This window comes from Tamandua tetradactyla, chromosome 9 (assembly GCF_023851605.1).
Source record: "Tamandua tetradactyla isolate mTamTet1 chromosome 9, mTamTet1.pri, whole genome shotgun sequence".
In the NCBI taxonomy this organism is placed as follows: Eukaryota; Metazoa; Chordata; class Mammalia; order Pilosa; family Myrmecophagidae; genus Tamandua; species Tamandua tetradactyla.
This window is the reverse complement of record NC_135335.1, coordinates 10334161-10351190: the sequence shown is the minus strand read 5'-3', so window position 1 is coordinate 10351190 and position 17030 is coordinate 10334161. Positions and strand designations below refer to the sequence as shown.

Below are 17030 nucleotides of genomic sequence, written 5' to 3'. Positions count from 1 at the left end.
TTTCGTAACAGCGCTCCTCATCCCACCCCCTCCCGGTTCTTATTCCCTGCGCATCCTCGCGTCTCTCCTCTGGCCCCGCCCCCCAGCTGCTGCGTATGCCTGCGCGCCACTGGGGCTCGGCGGCGACTGGGCGGGGACTTCATGTAGGCCCGCCCACCGGCCTTGCCGACTCCGCCTCGTCTCATCCAGGTACGCAGGCGCTGCCCGCCCCACGGGTCTGATTAGCATAGGGCGCCGGGCTCCGCCCCCTGCTTTGCATGCGCACGGCCGGCCCCGCCCCCGCTGTCAGCTGGAGGAAGCGGAGTAGGAAGCGGCCGCGATGTCCTTTTGTGTCCTACAAGCCGCCGGCGGCGCCGCGGAGTGAGGGGACGCGGCGCGGCGGGGCGGCGCGGCCCGAGGAGGCGGCGGAGGAGGGGCCGCCCGCGGTCTCCGGCTCACCCCGGCGCTCCGGGCCGCTCGGCCCCCATGCCCGCCCGCCAGCCCTGCCGGAGCCCCAGGTCTGGGGGCGGAGGGGAGCGCCGCTGGGGGGAGGGGGGCGGGCGGGGCACGGGGCCATGTGCGAGCGCGGCAGGGAGGCGGGAGGGGGGCGGGCTGCGGGCGGGGTCCGGCCACGGGACTGGCCCCGGGTCACGGTCCGGACCTGGTCGAGAGCCAGGCGGGGGCAGGGCTCAGGCGGGGTCCGGTGTCCAGGTCCGGGGTGGGCCGGCCTGGGTCAGGGTTCGGCTCTGGCTCTGCCTGCGGGTCGGGTCACCCGCCCGGCATGGGCCTCGGATCTAGCCCGGGGGCAGGGTTCAGTCCCGTACCTGGGGCAAGCCGAAGTCCCAGGGGCCGGCCGGGGTGGGAGATGAGAGGGTTCCCTGTCCGGGAAGGGGCTCCGAGGACCACGTGGGGGCGCTCGCTGGGGCCGTGGGCCACCCTCCTCTCTGGGTCAAAGGTCACCGCACCGGCTGGGGAGAACTTCCTCCTCCTTGGCTCTCCCCATTTACTTCCTGATAACCTGATAGAAGTCCCCCGCGGGCGGAGGGGGAAGGGAGGCGCAGCAACTTTGAGCAACTTCCCGTGGAGGTGCGCAGGTTGTGGGGTGGGGGTGGGCATCGCGATCAGGGAGGTGGGGGCTCTGGGGCCGCCGAGGGAGAGCGGAGCGGCGTGCAGGCCCGGGGTGCAAGGAGGTGGAGCCCCGCCCGCCGGGCGGGAGGGAAGGGAGCGCTGTGTCAGGTGGGAAGGGGCCTGAGTGTGTTTTTCCCGAGAGTCTATGCAGGTGTAAGCGTGGGGCGGGTGTGTGATTATGAGCCTTGAGTGTGAGTTCGTGTTTAAGAAGTGCGCACTTCGGGAGGACGAAGGACAAGTGTGAGCATGAGTGAGGGCTGGGGTTTGGGAAAGGCCATGTGTGAGTGTGAAAATCCCCCAAGAGAGTCTGGGCATGTGTGAGCATGTGGGGACCCTTAAGAACCCAGGTGTGCAGGAGTGCGAGCCTACCGACAGCACTCAGGTCTGTGTGCCTCGGTGTGTCGCCTTGAATAGAAGACACCCAGGTGAAAGGGAGAGAGAGCATCAGCACCCCCCCAAGATCTGGAGAAAATTGGGAAGGATCCTGCTTCTGGGGTTCCACCCGGGAAGGTCAACAGGGGCTCAGGTTATGCTGCGTTAGCATAACCTGGGTGGGAGTGGGGAGTTTGCATGCATCCCCCCCAGGTTTCCAAGTAGGAAATCTGCTGTCAGTTACTGGCCCCAAGGCTCTAGAGATTCTGTTCCCATGGCAACAGCTGGGGGGCCCTCTTCAGAGCAGCCTTCCCTGGACTCTGCCCTCCTTCCCCCCTTTGCTGAGCCTGGTAGCCTGGCCCCAGGCCCGGGGTTGGGCAACCTCAGGTGGCAGCGTGTCTCCCCAGCCCCCATCCCCGCCACCTCCCTGGGACCTGACGCCACCTCTCCCAACAGGTGACCAGCGCCATGTCCAGCCAGGTGGTGGGGATCGAGCCTCTCTACATCAAGGCAGAGCCAGCCAGCCCCGACAGCCCAAAGGGCTCTTCGGAGACCGAGACTGAGCCCCCTGCCGCCCTGGCCCCCGGTCCAGCCCCTACTCGCTGCCTCTCAGGCCACAAGGAGGAGGAGGATGGGGAGGGGGCTGGGCCCGGCGAGCAGGGTGGCGGGAAGCTGGTGCTCAGTTCCCTGCCCAAACGCCTCTGTCTGGTGTGTGGGGACGTGGCCTCTGGCTACCACTATGGTGTGGCATCCTGCGAGGCCTGCAAAGCCTTCTTCAAGAGGACCATCCAGGGTGAGCCCCCACCCCACTCCTATGCCCTTTGCCCCTACCCCATTCCTATGCCCTTTGCCTTGCACCCCCTGGGCTCAAGTGCTCACCTGTGCCAGGCATTGTACCTCCTTTTGTTTATAATCTCAGCATCTCAGGGAGCCCCCCACAGCGAATCTATAAGGTGTCAGGGCAAAGATAATCCCCACTTTGCTGAATGGGTAATTTGTTTGTTTGTTTGTTTGTTGTGGAAATTTTGTTCAAGTCACACAGGTGGGAAATGTTAGACCCGGGATCTGAACCTGGGCTGATCTGGGTGTTGGAGTTCAGTGAGCAATTAAAGCCCAGACCACTGCCTCTGTTGATTACTAATAACTGAACTTTGGACAGATGCCGCACAACTGATTGTGACATTCTAGCAAGTTTTGCCTTGGCCAGGACCCTCTGGTCTATAAAATCCTTTATGCACCCTTCTGGCTCTGATGGCCTGTGAGCCTCCGGAGCCAGGACCAGGTATCTCTGACCCACCTTGTACCCTTTGTTCTCTGTTTACTCCGTTGACAAATATTTATTGAACTGCAGCTATATAAATATTAATCATTTATTGAGCACTTAGGTGCCATGTGCCATACAGACATTTTACCTCTATTGACTCCCTTGATTCTCACCCCTGCCTTTGACAGAAGTAATGTTTTATTAACCCATTTTACAGATGGGAAAACTGAGGTTTCAAGAGGTTAGATATGGAACTAGCCCAAGAGCACACAGTGGATAAGTGATAGCATCAGGATGACCCCAGCAGCCACTAGAGCCCCTGCTTTGCTGTGCTGCTCCCCACGTAGGAACTGGGGACACAGCTGGGACCAAGGCAGGACAACTCCCACCCTCAAGCAGTTTGCATCTTAGCAGAGGGGAAGGATAGGAAACCACAAATTGTACACAACCGTTCTATTACAGCTGTGGTACATGCTGGAGGGAGAGGTGCAGGGCATGTACCAAGGTGTCTTGCTGGGGTTAGGGCCCTGGAGGGCTTCCTGGAGGAGGCATCTTGGGCTTAGGGCTGAGAAAACACCTGTGAAGAGAATGCAAACTAATGACTGTTGGCTGGTTGTATCATTCAGCATTTGTGGAAGCCCTGTGAGGCTGGGAGAGCCTCCATGCATTTATTCAGCCAGTGATTACGTGAGCCTACTGTGTGCTTGGCCATTTCCTTGTGCCGGGAATACTCTTGGCCCTTGTGGTGCTGACATGGAAGTGGGGAGACAGGTCACACAGATAAGTTCAGTATGGAGCATATTAGATGGGGCAAAGAGATGAAGCTAAACAGAGTAAGAGGACAGGCAGTATCTGCAGAAGGGCCTTGGCATTCTCACAGGGTGGCCAGGGAAGGCTCCCCATGGTGACAATTAAGCCAAGACCTGTAGGAGCTAAGGGAGTATGTGTGTGGATAGCAGGAAGAGCTCTGGGCAGAGGGACCAGCATGCTCTGTTGCAGGGACAACGAGGAGGCCGGTGGAGCCCCGAGCAGGGTGCACACATGGGATGAGGTTGGAAGGCAGACGGGTGCAGGAATTGGAGACTTCGTAGGCCACTGGGCTCCCTTTGACTTTGATGCTTGTACTCTGGGGAGGAGAATCATAGGAGGGCTTTGAGTAGGGTGGAGCTGACTTAGGCTGGCCAGGATCCCTGTGGCTGCTGTGTTGAGAACAGACAGACAGAGGCATGGAGAAGATAGGCCAGTGAGGAGGTGAGAAGAGAACATGGCTGAGCTCAAGGATGGAAGTAGTGGATGGGGGAAGAAAGGGGTCAGATTCTGGACATATTTGGAGGCAAAGCCTGCCAAAATTATTGACGGGGCTGGGTGTGGGGTATGAAAAAATAAGGATACCTTCTAGGATGCTGGCTTGAGCAACCGGAAGAATGGATCTGCAGGCTTGGGGTGGTGGATGTTACCAAGGGCTTGAGATGCCTTTGACGTTGAGGAGGCAGGTGGACATTTGAGTCTAGAGTTCAAGGCAGGTATGGGCTTGAATTTAGACTCTGGAAGCACCATTATGGTATAAGACCACCATGGGAGTGCGAAAGTGAAAACGTCCAAGGATAAAGCCCTGGGGTCCTCCAATGGCCCAAGGTTGGGCAGATGCACAGAAACCAGAAGCAGCCAATGAGGTAGGAGGAAACCAGGAGAGTGTGGTGTCCTAGAAGCAAAAGAAGAAAGTGTTTAAGTGTTTCTAGGAGTAGGTGTTGGATACTCCTTTTAGGCCAGGTGAGATGAGGACAGAATTGACTGTTGGCTTAAGCGGCGTGGAGGTCAGTTGGGACATTGACGAGAGCAGATGAGGGCAGTGTGTCCCAGAGGCGTGGCTGGCCCCGCGGCTTGCGGCAGAAGTGCCAGCTGACTCCCTAGGTCCCAGATCCTCCCTTGCCCAGGCAGGACCCCCCCACCCCAGCACAGCGGCCCTTCCCCTCGCTCCCCGGACTTCCCCGCCCCACTCACAGCACTCCTGCTCTCCCTTTCCTCCCCATACCCCCCAGACCTGTGCTTGGCCGGGGCGAGTCAGGGCTCTCCTGTCAGCTGGGCCCCCTCCAGGCCTTGGGAGGCCGCCACTGGAGCCCTGCCTCTTCCTGGCAGGGAGCATCGAGTACAGCTGTCCGGCCTCCAATGAGTGCGAGATCACCAAGCGGAGACGCAAGGCCTGCCAGGCCTGCCGCTTCACCAAGTGCCTGCGCGTAGGCATGCTCAAGGAGGGTGAGCACGGGGCAGGGGGGGCCTGGGCCAGGCTTGGGGGGAGCTGGGCTTGCAGGGCCCTTGCTGGGCAAGGCTTAGGAAGGGCTGGTGGCCAAGGGACTAAGGAGGAGGGCTCTGCAGAGCCACCCTACAGACACGGTCCCATTTTACACTTTAGGGGTGCGTCTGGACCGTGTGCGGGGCGGACGACAGAAGTACAAGCGGCGACCAGAGGTGGACCCGCTGCCTTTCCCGGGTCCCTTCCCTGCTGGACCACTGGCAGTAGCTGGGGGTCCCCGGAAGACAGGTGAGAGCGCTGTGGGTACCTGGAGCTCTAGGGTTAGGATCGGGCTGGGGCATGAGAAGCCTGTCTGGCATCATCTACCCAGGAGAGTTATTACCTTGGGCCCTAGGACCCACATTTCGCCTTCATTCATTTATTCATTTCTCCAAGAAATATTTATTTAAAGGCCTTTCCTGCCTCAGGCACAGAGAAACATAGGAGGGAACTGGGAAGGGTTTTCTAATACTCATAGAGCCAGTCCCCAGCCTTTCCCTGGGAAGTAGTGAGAGCCTTGCCTTTGGGGGATGGATTTGAGCCAGGCTGCCCAACGGCTATCAGGGAAGGCCACTAGGAGAATGAACAAGAGGCTTGACTCTGAAGGGACTGTGATGTCTGATGAATTTGAGTGCCCCTGACCCTCGTCCTCCGACTTGTCACTGCAGCCCCAGTGAATGCACTGGTGTCTCACTTGCTGGTGGTTGAGCCCGAGAAGTTGTATGCCATGCCCGACCCAGTGGGTCCTGACGGACACCTCCCAGCTGTGGCTACCCTCTGTGACCTCTTCGATCGAGAGATTGTGGTCACCATCAGCTGGGCCAAGAGCATCCCAGGTAAAGAGCTCAGGTGGTCTGAGGGCTCCCCTGTGCAGGCCATGCTTGGCCCCAGGCACGCTTGCTCAGCCTGGCTGCCCACCCCCACCCTCCAGGCTTTTCGTCTCTGTCGCTGTCCGACCAGATGTCAGTACTGCAGAGCGTGTGGATGGAGGTGCTGGTGCTGGGCGTGGCCCAGCGCTCGCTGCCGCTGCAGGATGAGCTGGCCTTCGCGGAGGACTTGGTCCTGGATGAAGAGGGAGCACGGGCAGCTGGCCTGGGGGAGCTGGGGGCTGCCCTCCTGCAACTGGTGCGGCGGCTACAGGCCCTGAGGCTCGAGCGGGAGGAATACGTTCTGCTGAAGGCCCTGGCCCTGGCCAACTCGGGTGAGAGTCTGGAGCAGGCACTGATAGGTCTCTCCATTGGGCCCTCTGGTCTTTAACTCTGATAGCACAGCCCGTTCTGCAGATAAAGGAAACTGCAGCTCAGGGAACAGTGACTTCCTGAAGGTCACGAAGTAAGCCAAGGGCAAGGCCAAGAATCTGAGCCTTAGTACTGTGCTCACTTGGAAGGGAGTACAGTTTAGTGGGAGGTGAAGTGGGGAGGACTGGAGGCAGCTATAGGTGAGGACAGATGGCCCCTGCTCTTTCTGGAGATGGTGCAAGTCAACAGTTCTCTCCCCTCTGCTTACAGACTCTGTGCACATCGAGGACGCTGAGGCTGTGGAGCAGCTGCGAGAAGCCCTGCATGAGGCCCTGCTGGAGTATGAAGCTGGCCGGGCAGGCCCTGGAGGGGGTGCTGAGCGGCGACGGGCAGGCAGACTGCTGCTCACCCTACCGCTCCTTCGCCAGACCGCGGGCAAAGTGCTGGCCCATTTCTATGGGGTGAAGCTGGAGGGCAAGGTGCCCATGCACAAGCTGTTCTTGGAGATGCTCGAGGCCATGATGGACTGAGGCAGGGGGAGGGTGTGGGTGGGTGGGGGTGCTGGCAGGACCCGCCCAGCATGGGTTCAACCCCAAGGGGGCAGAGCTGGGGTCTGGGCAGTGCCACAGCCTGCTGGCAGGGCCAGGGCAATGCCATCAGCCCCTGGGAGCAGGCCCCACGCCCTCCCCTCCCCACTCCCAGGGGGCGTCAGAAGCTGGGGATGTGTGTGCCCGGGCTCTGGGCACAGTGCTGCCCCTTGCAAGCCATAATGTGCCCCCAGACTGTCGGGGGCCTTGCGGAAGCCATAGGGGGTGCAGGGGAATTGTGGGGGGCAGAAGCCTGATCTCAGGGAGGGAAGGGGGTGGAGGCCACAGTCTCCCAGTGGGTGATGCTTTTGCTGCTACTTAATCCAACCCCCTCTACAGAGCAGAGTGGGACTTGGAGAGCAAAGGCCCCTGCCCCCTTCGCTCCTCTCCTCATCATTTGCGTTGGGCACTGTTGCCCACCCCCCTTGAAGCAATAACTCCAAGCAGGCTCCAGCCCCTGGACCCCCTAGGGTGGCCAGGGTCCCCCATCAGCTCCCACCCAGCCTCCTCAGGGGGAGGGAGAGCACTGCCTCGATGCCCTGCAGAGCAATAACACTATATTTATTTTTGGGTTTGGCCAGGGAGGCGCAGGGACATGGGGCAAGCCAGGGCCCAGTGCCCTTGGCTGTACAGAGACTCTATTTTAATGTATATTTGCTGCAAAGAGAAACCGCTTTTGGTTTTGAACCTTTAATGAGAAAAAATATATATAATATCAAGCTCAAGAACACAGTGTGTTCAGTGTGTCATTGGGTCGAGGGCTGGACATGAACATGACAGTTAACAATGTACAGACATAAAGAATGTCACAGAATGATCAGCTGGTCCGTGCCTGGCATGGCTAGGTCTAGGTTTCCTCCTCACTCAGCAGCATGTTGGGGATCCCGCGACTGATGGGGAACAGACGTCCAGATTCTGGGCATTGCAGAGTGCCCTCCAACACATCCACCTGTGGGCAGAGGGAAAACAGCTGAACACCTGGGCCCTAAGGGAGGGGTGGCATGGCCGGGAAAGCAAAGTGTGAGCCGGTTCTCACCTCTAGCAACACGTGGTGCATCTTCCTCAAAAATGTCTCATCTCGCTCATACCCCTCAACTGGTCCCTTGGGCACCTCGACCAGATGCAACTGTGGGCAAGAAGCCTAAATCATCTCCGGCCATCCCCGACCCTCCCCATCAGGCCGAGCTCCCGGGCCGGGTGTGAGAGGGTGCGGTGAGACCACCTCCCCCGCTAGGCACAGGCGGGGTGGGGGGAGGGTCCTCACAGTATCGGCCGCCTCCAGAAGCGCTGCCCACTCCACCTTGGGTATCATACGCGCTACGAAGTCCGGGTTGAACTCCACCGGGTTGATGCGGACCTCGGTGGCCTGCAGTGGGAAGAGATTAGTTAGAAAGGGGATCGGACTCTGATATCCGCAGCTCACCCGGGAGAGGGGCGTGGGTCTGCGCGGATCGGTACCTGGAGACGCAGGGGGAAGCCACGGGGCCCCACCCCCCGCACGTGAGAGCTTAGCAGGTTGTGAGTGAGCAGCTTCATGTCGCGGCTAAACGTCCTACCCAGGCAGGAACCGGAAATATACCGCCCCGCCAAAACGTCACTTCCGGGACGGTGCCGCTAGCTAGCCTATCGGGCGGCCAAAAGACCGGAAGCAGCGAAACTGCTGTCAGGGCTCGTGCTCGGCCAAGCAGAGACATAGGGAAGACCTGGTTCAGTCACGCGCTGCTCCCGGAAGCGGCTCCGCGGGAGATCGTTATGTCGCACGCCGCCTAGTGGTTTGGTTGAAGCCAAACCTTCACCCGCTATCGGGATGCAAATTATATGTAAAACAGCTGCAGTGCAGGGAACCTCGTTAAATGTCAGATAGACATGCGTTTTGCTTGTGCACGGGCTCCTGACACCAGCCCTCCCCTTCTAATGAGGTGCGCTATTGCCCCAACTATAAATGAGGCCCCTCAAAATAAAGCGGCACCCCATCCTTGTCTGCAAAGAACCTGCAGGATCGTCGCGAGCTACGCCCACTGAGAGGGGGAGAAGGTATCAGCGACCCAGCCCCTAATGCAAACAAGCCCTGAATCCCGGAAGCCCGGCCCGCAGCGCGGCCGTCCACGCCTGCGCAGTGAGGGCGTTTCGCTGGGGGCCGGGCGCGGCCGAGGCTCCGCCTTCTGCGGCCGGCGCGGCTCCGCCCCCGCCGGGGTCGAAGGGGCGGTCGCGGCCGTGGCGCCCGGCGAGTGGCTGCGTATGCTGCGCCTTGTGGGGCGCCGCGCGAACTCCGCGCTCCCTCGGGCGACCGCCGTCGAGTTTACCCGAGCGGTAGCGGTGGGAACGGGCCTACGCCTGGAAGGAGGAGGAGGGTGCACGTGCGGTTTCAGCAGCGCCGCCGCAGCCATGGCGCCGATTAAGGTGACCGTCGGCCCCGTCAGACCTGACCCCCCCATCTTCCCGAGGCCGTCCCTCGTCCCGCTCCGGTGGGGAAGGTGGGGTCCTCTCTCCCGCCCTCCGGAGCCCTCTCCGCCGCCCCAGAGGTCCCTCCCGCGGTCCAGCCCCTTCACCCCCTCATCGAGACACCCGTGACTGCCACCCCCTCTCGCCAAGTTTTGGGACCTCGTGCAGGATCTCCTGGAACAGCCTCCGGGCTCTGGACCCTCCCCCCTCGATTCCCGCTGCGTGTCGACTGCGACACTGCTGTGGTCTCCGCCATTTTCCGCTGTTTGAATGCCGTGGCCTTTCCCACCTTCTGGAAACCAACCATCTCCGTTGCCCCAGAACCCTCTTTACCCCGCCGCGCCACCCTCCCCTCCCTTTTGTCATATTGCTTGGATCACTCTTAATCGTATGGAACAGCTGTCAGCCCTTTGAGCCCTCGTTTTGTCTCCCCATGCCACTCCGATTTCCCCTCCTCCTCCTCCCGAGGCGATCCCCCACACTTCAGTTGAGTCTCTCCTCCCGCCCATCTTCTGGAGCTGTCCCCCACTCCTTGGAACTCAACCCCCTCTTCCCCTCCCACACCCTTCCGAGGCCCTTCGCCTTGTTTCACCATCCTCCAACCTACTGAGAGATCCTCCATCTCTCAGCCTCCCTTCCTCCTATCTTTACCTCCTCCATCCCCATGGAGCCCTCTCACATTCCCAGATGCACTGATCCCTCCCCCTTAAGAGATTCCTTTCATTTTACCCCCCTTGCATAGGGCCGGGATCTTCCCCTTCCCACCTTGTTACTGCCCTCCTGCCTTCCTTCCTTTTCTCCATGGCTGGCCAGGATCCATGCTTTCCCTGTTGTCCAGTATTCCTTCCAACCCAACAACCCCCTTCCCCCCTGCTTCTCCTCCCCTTGCGGGTTTGGCCCCACTCTTCTCCCATAACCCTTACAACTTGTTGACTCAATCCCTTGCGACACCGTGCAAGGCCTTCTCTCCCTTTCTTTGGTGTCACCAATGGATCCTTATGAGGGGACAGGGCCTCACTGACCCCTGGAGGATATGGGGCAACCAGGCGGGTGAGAGTCGGGGGGAAGGGGAGGGCAGCAGGGAGGGACCTCTGGAAACTCTGACAGGGCTGGACTTTTTTTCCCCCCGGGCTCTGCCAAGCACAGCCACCAGACCTCCCCCCATTCCCTCCTGGCTCTGGTTTGCTGCTGTCCCTCCTTGGGCCTCCCCCCACCTCTCAACTCCTAACCTTGGAGCCCTTCCCTCTAGGTGGGCGATGCCATCCCACCGGTGGAGGTGTTTGAAGGGGAGCCTGGGAACAAGGTGAACCTGGCGGAGCTGTACAGAGGCAAGAAGGGAGTGCTGTTTGGAGTCCCCGGGGCATTTACCCCGGGCTGCTCCAAGGTGAGGCCCTGCCCTTCTTGAGATTAGGAATCTGGATCTTTTGAAAATGTTTGCATTGCTTTTAAGTCCTTCACATATCCCTCCAAAGGCCTGAGGCGGCTTGCCACCAAGGAACCTAGGTAGCCTGAGAGTAAAAAAAAGCTATGTTTAGAGTGTTCAGAAAGTAAGTGGAGGCTGCAGAAAGGTAACCACAAGGAATGTAGGAGAAAGGAATTATTGTGATTAAGCTCAATACCCCCTTGTTGACCCTGCTGAGTGGCAGGTACTCTGAAAGGCAAATAATCCAGGTAAATAATCCATGTTTCTATGACTCCCAGGGGTGTGGACCTTCCTGGCAACGTGACACAGAAATCCCAGAATGAGCTGGAACTCAGCATCAAGGGACTGAGAAAATCTTCTCAACCAAAAGGGGGAAGAGTGAAATGAGACAAAATAAAGTGTCAATGGCTGAGAGATTCCAAACAGAGTTGAGAGGTTATCCTGGAGGTTATTCTTGCATTAAGTAGATATCACCTTGTTATCCAAGATGTAACAGAGAGGCTGGAGGAACCTGCCTGAAAATGTAGAGCTGTGTTCCAGTAGCCATGTTTCTTGAGGATGATTGTATAATGATATAGCTTTCGCAATGTGACTGTGTGATTGTGAAAACCTTTATCTGATGCTCCGTTTATCTAACTTATCAACAGAAGAGTAAAAAACATGTGGAATAAAGATAAGTAATAGGGGGAACAAATGTTAAAATAAATTTAGATTGAAATGCTAGTGATCAGTGAAAGGGAGGGGTAAGGGGTATGGTATGTATGATTTTTTTTCTGTTGCCTTTTTATTTCTTTTTCTGAATTAATGCAGATGTTCTAAGAAATGATCATGATGATGAATATGCAACTATGTGATGATATTGTGAATTACTGATTATATATGTAGAATGGAATAATCATAAATTAAGAACGTTTGCATTTGTTTGTTGTTACATATATTTTTTTAAATTAAAAAATTGAAAAAAAAATCCGTGGTCCTGACCCCACAACCTTAAGTTTGGATCTGAGCTTCCTTGTGGCCAAGGCAAACAAGGAAATAGGTTGGTTTACATAGTTTTCGTTGATTAAAGGAGTCAAAGCAGGGAAGTTAGGGGGGCCTGAAGATCATTCCTTGTTGACCCTTAGTTTCTCCTCCCCAGACGCACCTGCCGGGGTTTGTGGAGCAGGCTGGGGCTATGAAGGCCAAGGGCATCCAAGTGGTGGCATGTCTGAGTGTCAATGATGTCTTTGTGACTGGCGAGTGGGGGCGAGCCCACAACGTGGATGGCAAGGTAAGGTGCAGGGGTCCTGAAGGGGCTCAGGGCCCAAGCAGGAGATTTTTCTGGTGACCTTTATTTTCTGTCTCCCCAGGTTCGTCTCCTGGCTGACCCTTCTGGGGCCTTTGGGAAGGTGAGTACACGCCGTCCCCCCACTACAGCGTGGTTCCTCTGCCAGGTCTTGGAAGCAGAGATTTGGAGGGACTTGACCAGTGTGGGGAGCAGCCCCCTTGGGGCTTCCTGATCCTTTTCTCTATCTTCCCTCCCAGGAGACGGATTTGTTACTAGATGATACGTTGGTGCCACTCTTTGGGAATCGTCGGCTCAAGAGGTAAAAGTGAGAGGGTGTTCTGTGGGGTTCATTGGGGCCCTCTCCTCCTATTCCGGTCTCTGGGCCTGACTTTTTTGGCCTCCCTTCCGGCAGGTTCTCCATGGTGATAGAGGATGGCGTGGTGAAGGTCCTAAACGTGGAGCCGGATGGCACAGGCCTCACCTGCAGCCTGGCCCCCAATATCCTCTCGCAGCTCTGAGGCCCCCCCGGCCCAGATACACCCTCTTTACCCTTTCCTTGACTTATCTACTTAGCTGCAGCTGGGGCTACCCAATTGGAACCTTGGCCAGATTTGTGCAATAAACACTTCTGGGTCACATCCACTTCCTTGTTTTTGAATCTCTGCTGTACTGAGAGCCTGACTTCATGACTACAATTGAGAGCTGGAATGACAGTGGGCAGGTGTGGAAGGAGAAAACAACTGGATTCCCATTTAAATAAGGAGGTTGTCAGGGAAAGCCTCTGAAAGAAGGTGTTACGAAGCATCGATCTAGAAGCTAAAAAAGAGCCAGTGGTCCGAAAAGCAAGGGCAGGAACGTTCCATGCAGAGAGAAGCCACAGGGAAAGGCTTGTGTGCATAAGTTGGGTGCACACCCTTAACGTTGGATGTGCATCTCAGGGTGCTCGCTGGTGTCATTTGGGTCTATAAACTGTAGGGAAAGAACCTCAGCTCTGGGTCTCCCATCTGGGCCGAGCCCCACCCCGCCAACCTTTCAGACTGTTACATACCTTCTGAAAGCACCGTCTTTCCAGGAGGGGCCCCTTGCACTCTGGGAGAGTGACTGACAGGAAGGATTCCTTCTTGGAGGCAGGGCTCGTCCAGTCCAGGAGGGCTCCCTGGGAGAGGAATCTGGAGGTGAGCTGTGCAAGAGTGGAGATGCTCATGGGGCGGGCCCAGTGCTCACAGGGAGGGGCCGGGGCTCCTCCGCAGGTACTGTATGGAGAGCTGGGCAGATGGTAGGAATGCAGCTCCAGGTAGAGGGCGCAGCGTGGATGTAGGCGTGTGAGCTGGGAGGAGAGAGGCTGCTGGAGGTCAGCGGGACCCTTCAGGCCCTGGTAAGCGGCTTGCCTTTCATCCTTAGGGCGCCTGAGGCTACTGAAGGGTCTTAAGCTGGGCAATGGCAGGTCCAGTTGGCACTTAGCCTGACATTGGATGCAGTGTTGGGGTGGTCTGAGCTGGGAGGTGGGGAGAGGTATGAAGTGGGCAGCGTAGGGAAGGTGTGACAAAATGAGGGCACCAGGATTTAGAGGTCTTTAGGATGTGAGAGTCCAGGAGCCACCTGGGTGGGGGCCCAAGGGGCTGAGGGGGGGGGGGTCAGAGCACTCAGGAGGAGGGTGGGTCGGCTTCCCTTTTGGGGGTCCCAGGTGCTCAGTGTGCCCGTGTCGTCCCACCCACTGACCTGTGTCCCTCTCACCCCCTGCTGTCTTCCAGGTGCCCTTGACCTGGGCAGGGCAGCTCCCTGTGCCTTTCTAACCTGCCCACCTCTCTTCCTCTGCCAACCCCCCAGTTGCTGAGTTCCTTCCGCCTTTTCCCTGCAGGCCTCCCCGTTACCAGAGGATGTCCAGTCCCCATCTCTGCCACCCAGCCACCCCCGTTTCCTCTATTCCTGGGCTCTGTGCAGGCTGGCTGCCACCCAGCAAGGCCTCTGAGCTGAAGTGTTCGCCTCCAGGTCGTGGTGCCATTGGCTAGGCCTCTGGACCAAGAGGAGAAGGGTAGGAGGAGACTTCTAGGGCCTCGGGGACCTCCTAGGACAACCCAGTGGGGTGCAGATCCTACTGATGGTGAGTCCTGACCTGCTACCTAGAAGCTCGAGGGCCAAGGGCAGGCTGTTTCACTTTCCTTGACCCCACTTCCCTCATCTCCAAAGTGGTAATAATACAACCCACCTCATGGTGTGGTTGTGGGGTACAAGTGAGACAATGTATGTAAAGCATTTAGCGTACTGCCTAGCACATAGTGACTGCTCAGTGAATGGCTATAAAATAAATAAACGCTAAGGAAAATAAATATTGAGTTGCCCTATGACCCGGCGATACCAACACTCGGTATATACCCAGAAGAGGTTGAGGGCAGTGACACGAACAGACATTTGCACACCGATGTTCATAGCAGCACTATTCACAATTGCCAAGAGGTGGAAACAGTCCAGGTACCCATCAACAGACGAGTGGATGAACAAAATGTGGTGGATACACACGATGGAATGTTCTGCAGTATTTAGACAAAATGATCTCTTGAAACATACGACAATGTGGAGGAACCTTAAGGACATAATGCTGAGTGAAGTAAGTCAGACATAAAAGGACAGATACTGTATGAATCTATTATTATGACTCTGATAAAGCCGCCAGTGTTCTGGAGCAGCTAGAAGAAAAAATCTGAGTTGAGGGCATGGCAGCCCATGACAAACTCTGAGAACTGTTCTGTAACTATTGTAGTGTGCTTTGAAATTATGGCTTTTTTTTCTTTCTTTCCTTTGTGTGTGTATATATATATATATATGTTATATTTTACAACTAAAAAATAGTTAAAAGACAAACTATAGGCAGTTATAGTAATATTAAATAAAATAAATTCCTGAAATAAAAAATTTGAAAATATTCAGTAACATAATTCACTACTATAGCCAAGTTGATATTTGTAATAACTTTTTACTTGATATTTTGAGAACGCACGCAGTTTTGATAATCAAATGGTATTTAAGATACTGTTTAAAATTTAGAATTCAAGTAACTCTGACACCTGTATTGATAGATTCTTTTCCTTTCTCGCTTTGATTGTAAATTGAGTTATGAAACATATTGTACAAACAGGCTTTACGATGATTACTTACATTTTTTGAAAAAATTGCCTATGGATAAGCTAAGATATCCATTTTAGGTGGTTAAGAAAGTATTACTATCTTCACATTTTCCTGAAATAAGGAAAATATTCAGTAATATAGGTCATCACTATAACAATGCATATATTTGTCAGAATTTTCTACTTGAAATTTTGAGAACATTCACAGTTTTGACAGCTGATCAAATGGTATCTAAGTTCGTTTTTTTTTTTTTTTTTTTTTTTTTTAGAGAGAAGGAAGGAAGGATAGAAGGAAGGAAGGAAGGAAGAAAGGGAAACATTTTCTTGTTTTTATTGTATTCTGTTTCTCCGTTTTTTTGTTACATGGGCTGGGGCCGGGAATCGAACCGAGGTCCTCCGGCATAGCAGGCAAGCACCTTGCCCGCTGAGCCACCGCGGCCCGCCTCTAAGTTCGTTTTTAATACTTAGAATTTAAGAACTTTCTGAGCTGAATATGTAGATTTTTTCCTCATTGCCTCAGTTTTTAAATTGGTTTATGAAACTTACTGTGCAGATTCAGACTTTACATAATTATTTGGGTACTTTATTTAAATATGCCTGTGGTTAAGCTAAGATACATTGCCATTGTTGGTGGTTCTAAGTGTACTGTTTGTTTTTTTAAATTAAAAATAAATAAATGAATGGAAAGAGCCCTGTCGTCCATCACACAGCTGTGTGTCCATAGGGAAACAGTTGGGAGTTAGTGGGGAGCTGGGCACCCAGTCCTGGGATTAACGTGTCCTGTGACCATCCGTCTCTGGGCTTGTGTCCTCATCAGTATAATTGGGATTATGACCCTACCTGTTACCTGTTGTCCACAGGCCCTGGAATTCCCCATACCTGTTCAGGCCCTGAAGCCTCACAGGTTAAGAAGCTGGGAAGACCTCTCCAGGGAAAATCTTCACCAGGCCCTAGAAAGTCACAGCTGAACTCAAGAAAGAGAGGCTCGGAGCTGTGCCATTATTCCTGGTCTACTTTGGTTATGCAATGCAGTCACGCCAATGCCATGGTGGCAAGCGCTGGAGGCTGCCAGCCCCAGGGAGGTGTGCTCGGCCAGTCACAGTTAGAATTGGGCACACAGGCATTGAGTAGTGACAGCAGAGAGAGGAGAAAATGTGCATGTGTATGTTTGTGTAATTTCTGAAGGAGTTTGGGTAGCATCTTGCTGTCAATATCCATGCATATTGGTCTGCTACTTTATATTTGTTTCAATTCTCCCAGCTTGAGCTAGGATTTATGTGTTTGTACTTAACGCAGGTTAGGTGCCCCACTTAGGGCTAGGAACTCAGGAAATATTCCACATATGTTTTGGAAAGGAATGGAAAGTGAGAGAAGAGACGGAAGGAAGAAGCTAACCTTTCCCCAGCTTCCTGGACATTACCTCCCATTGTTTTAGCATAAACTTGACCCTAGCAGGTTTGAATTAGGACTAGATTTTCTTGGGATTGATGTGAAATATTAAATACCAGTGACTTAAACAAGACAGAGGCGTAACTCATGTATATGCAGTATGAAGGCTGACAACCTAGGGCTGGTATGGCAGCAGTTCAGTGACTATCAGGGACCCTGGCCGCTTCTATCTTGTTGCTCTGCCATTTTAAACATGTGGCTTCTGCCTCACGATCCACTGTAGCTGCTTGAGTGCCAGCCATCACATCCACAGTCCAGCAAGCAGGAAGGGGGAAATGAGGAATAGGAGATTAAAGGCCCTTATCAGGATGTCTTTTTTTTTAAATTTATTTATTTATTATTAAAAAAAATTTAACAAACGAACTAAAACATTAATATGTGATCATTCCATTCTGCATATATAATCAGTAATTCACAGTATCATCACTTAGTTGCATATTCATAATTTCTTAGAACATTTGCATCAATT

The 17030-nt window shown here is 54.9% G+C and overlaps 3 protein-coding genes across 5 annotated transcripts; 2 read left to right on the top strand and 1 right to left on the bottom strand.

Moving 5' to 3' along the window:
* Nucleotides 1–403: 403 nt before the first annotated feature.
* ESRRA (estrogen related receptor alpha) lies at nucleotides 404–7586 on the top strand. Of its 3 annotated transcripts, none has more exons than XM_077115851.1 (7): nucleotides 404–497; nucleotides 1936–2272; nucleotides 4880–4996; nucleotides 5154–5282; nucleotides 5702–5869; nucleotides 5965–6234; nucleotides 6542–7586. In XM_077115851.1, the coding sequence occupies exons 2-7, from the start codon at nucleotides 1948–1950 to the stop codon at nucleotides 6799–6801; spliced, it is 1269 nt and encodes a 422-aa protein (XP_076971966.1). In that variant the 5' UTR covers nucleotides 404–497; nucleotides 1936–1947; the 3' UTR covers nucleotides 6802–7586. The 3 variants fall into 3 exon arrangements, with proteins under 3 accessions (XP_076971966.1, XP_076971967.1, XP_076971968.1); XM_077115852.1 differs by lacking the exon at nucleotides 404–497 and adding an exon at nucleotides 687–1065; XM_077115853.1 differs by lacking the exon at nucleotides 404–497 and having other exon boundaries at nucleotides 2172–2272; nucleotides 4783–4996.
* Nucleotides 7533–8450, bottom strand: TRMT112 (tRNA methyltransferase activator subunit 11-2). The gene is made up of 4 exons (XM_077115854.1): nucleotides 8317–8450; nucleotides 8123–8224; nucleotides 7895–7984; nucleotides 7533–7807 (listed from the first exon to the last, which is right to left on the bottom strand). Exons 1-4 carry the CDS (start codon nucleotides 8392–8394, stop codon nucleotides 7706–7708), a joined length of 372 nt encoding a protein of 123 aa, XP_076971969.1. The 5' UTR covers nucleotides 8395–8450; the 3' UTR covers nucleotides 7533–7705.
* A 588-nt stretch (nucleotides 8451–9038) lies between these two features.
* PRDX5 (peroxiredoxin 5) lies at nucleotides 9039–12632 on the top strand. Its single transcript, XM_077115850.1, has 6 exons — nucleotides 9039–9258; nucleotides 10550–10684; nucleotides 11862–11993; nucleotides 12073–12111; nucleotides 12248–12309; nucleotides 12403–12632. The coding sequence occupies exons 1-6, from the start codon at nucleotides 9097–9099 to the stop codon at nucleotides 12506–12508; spliced, it is 636 nt and encodes a 211-aa protein (XP_076971965.1). The 5' UTR covers nucleotides 9039–9096; the 3' UTR covers nucleotides 12509–12632.
* The last annotated feature ends 4398 nt before the right edge of the window (nucleotides 12633–17030 follow it).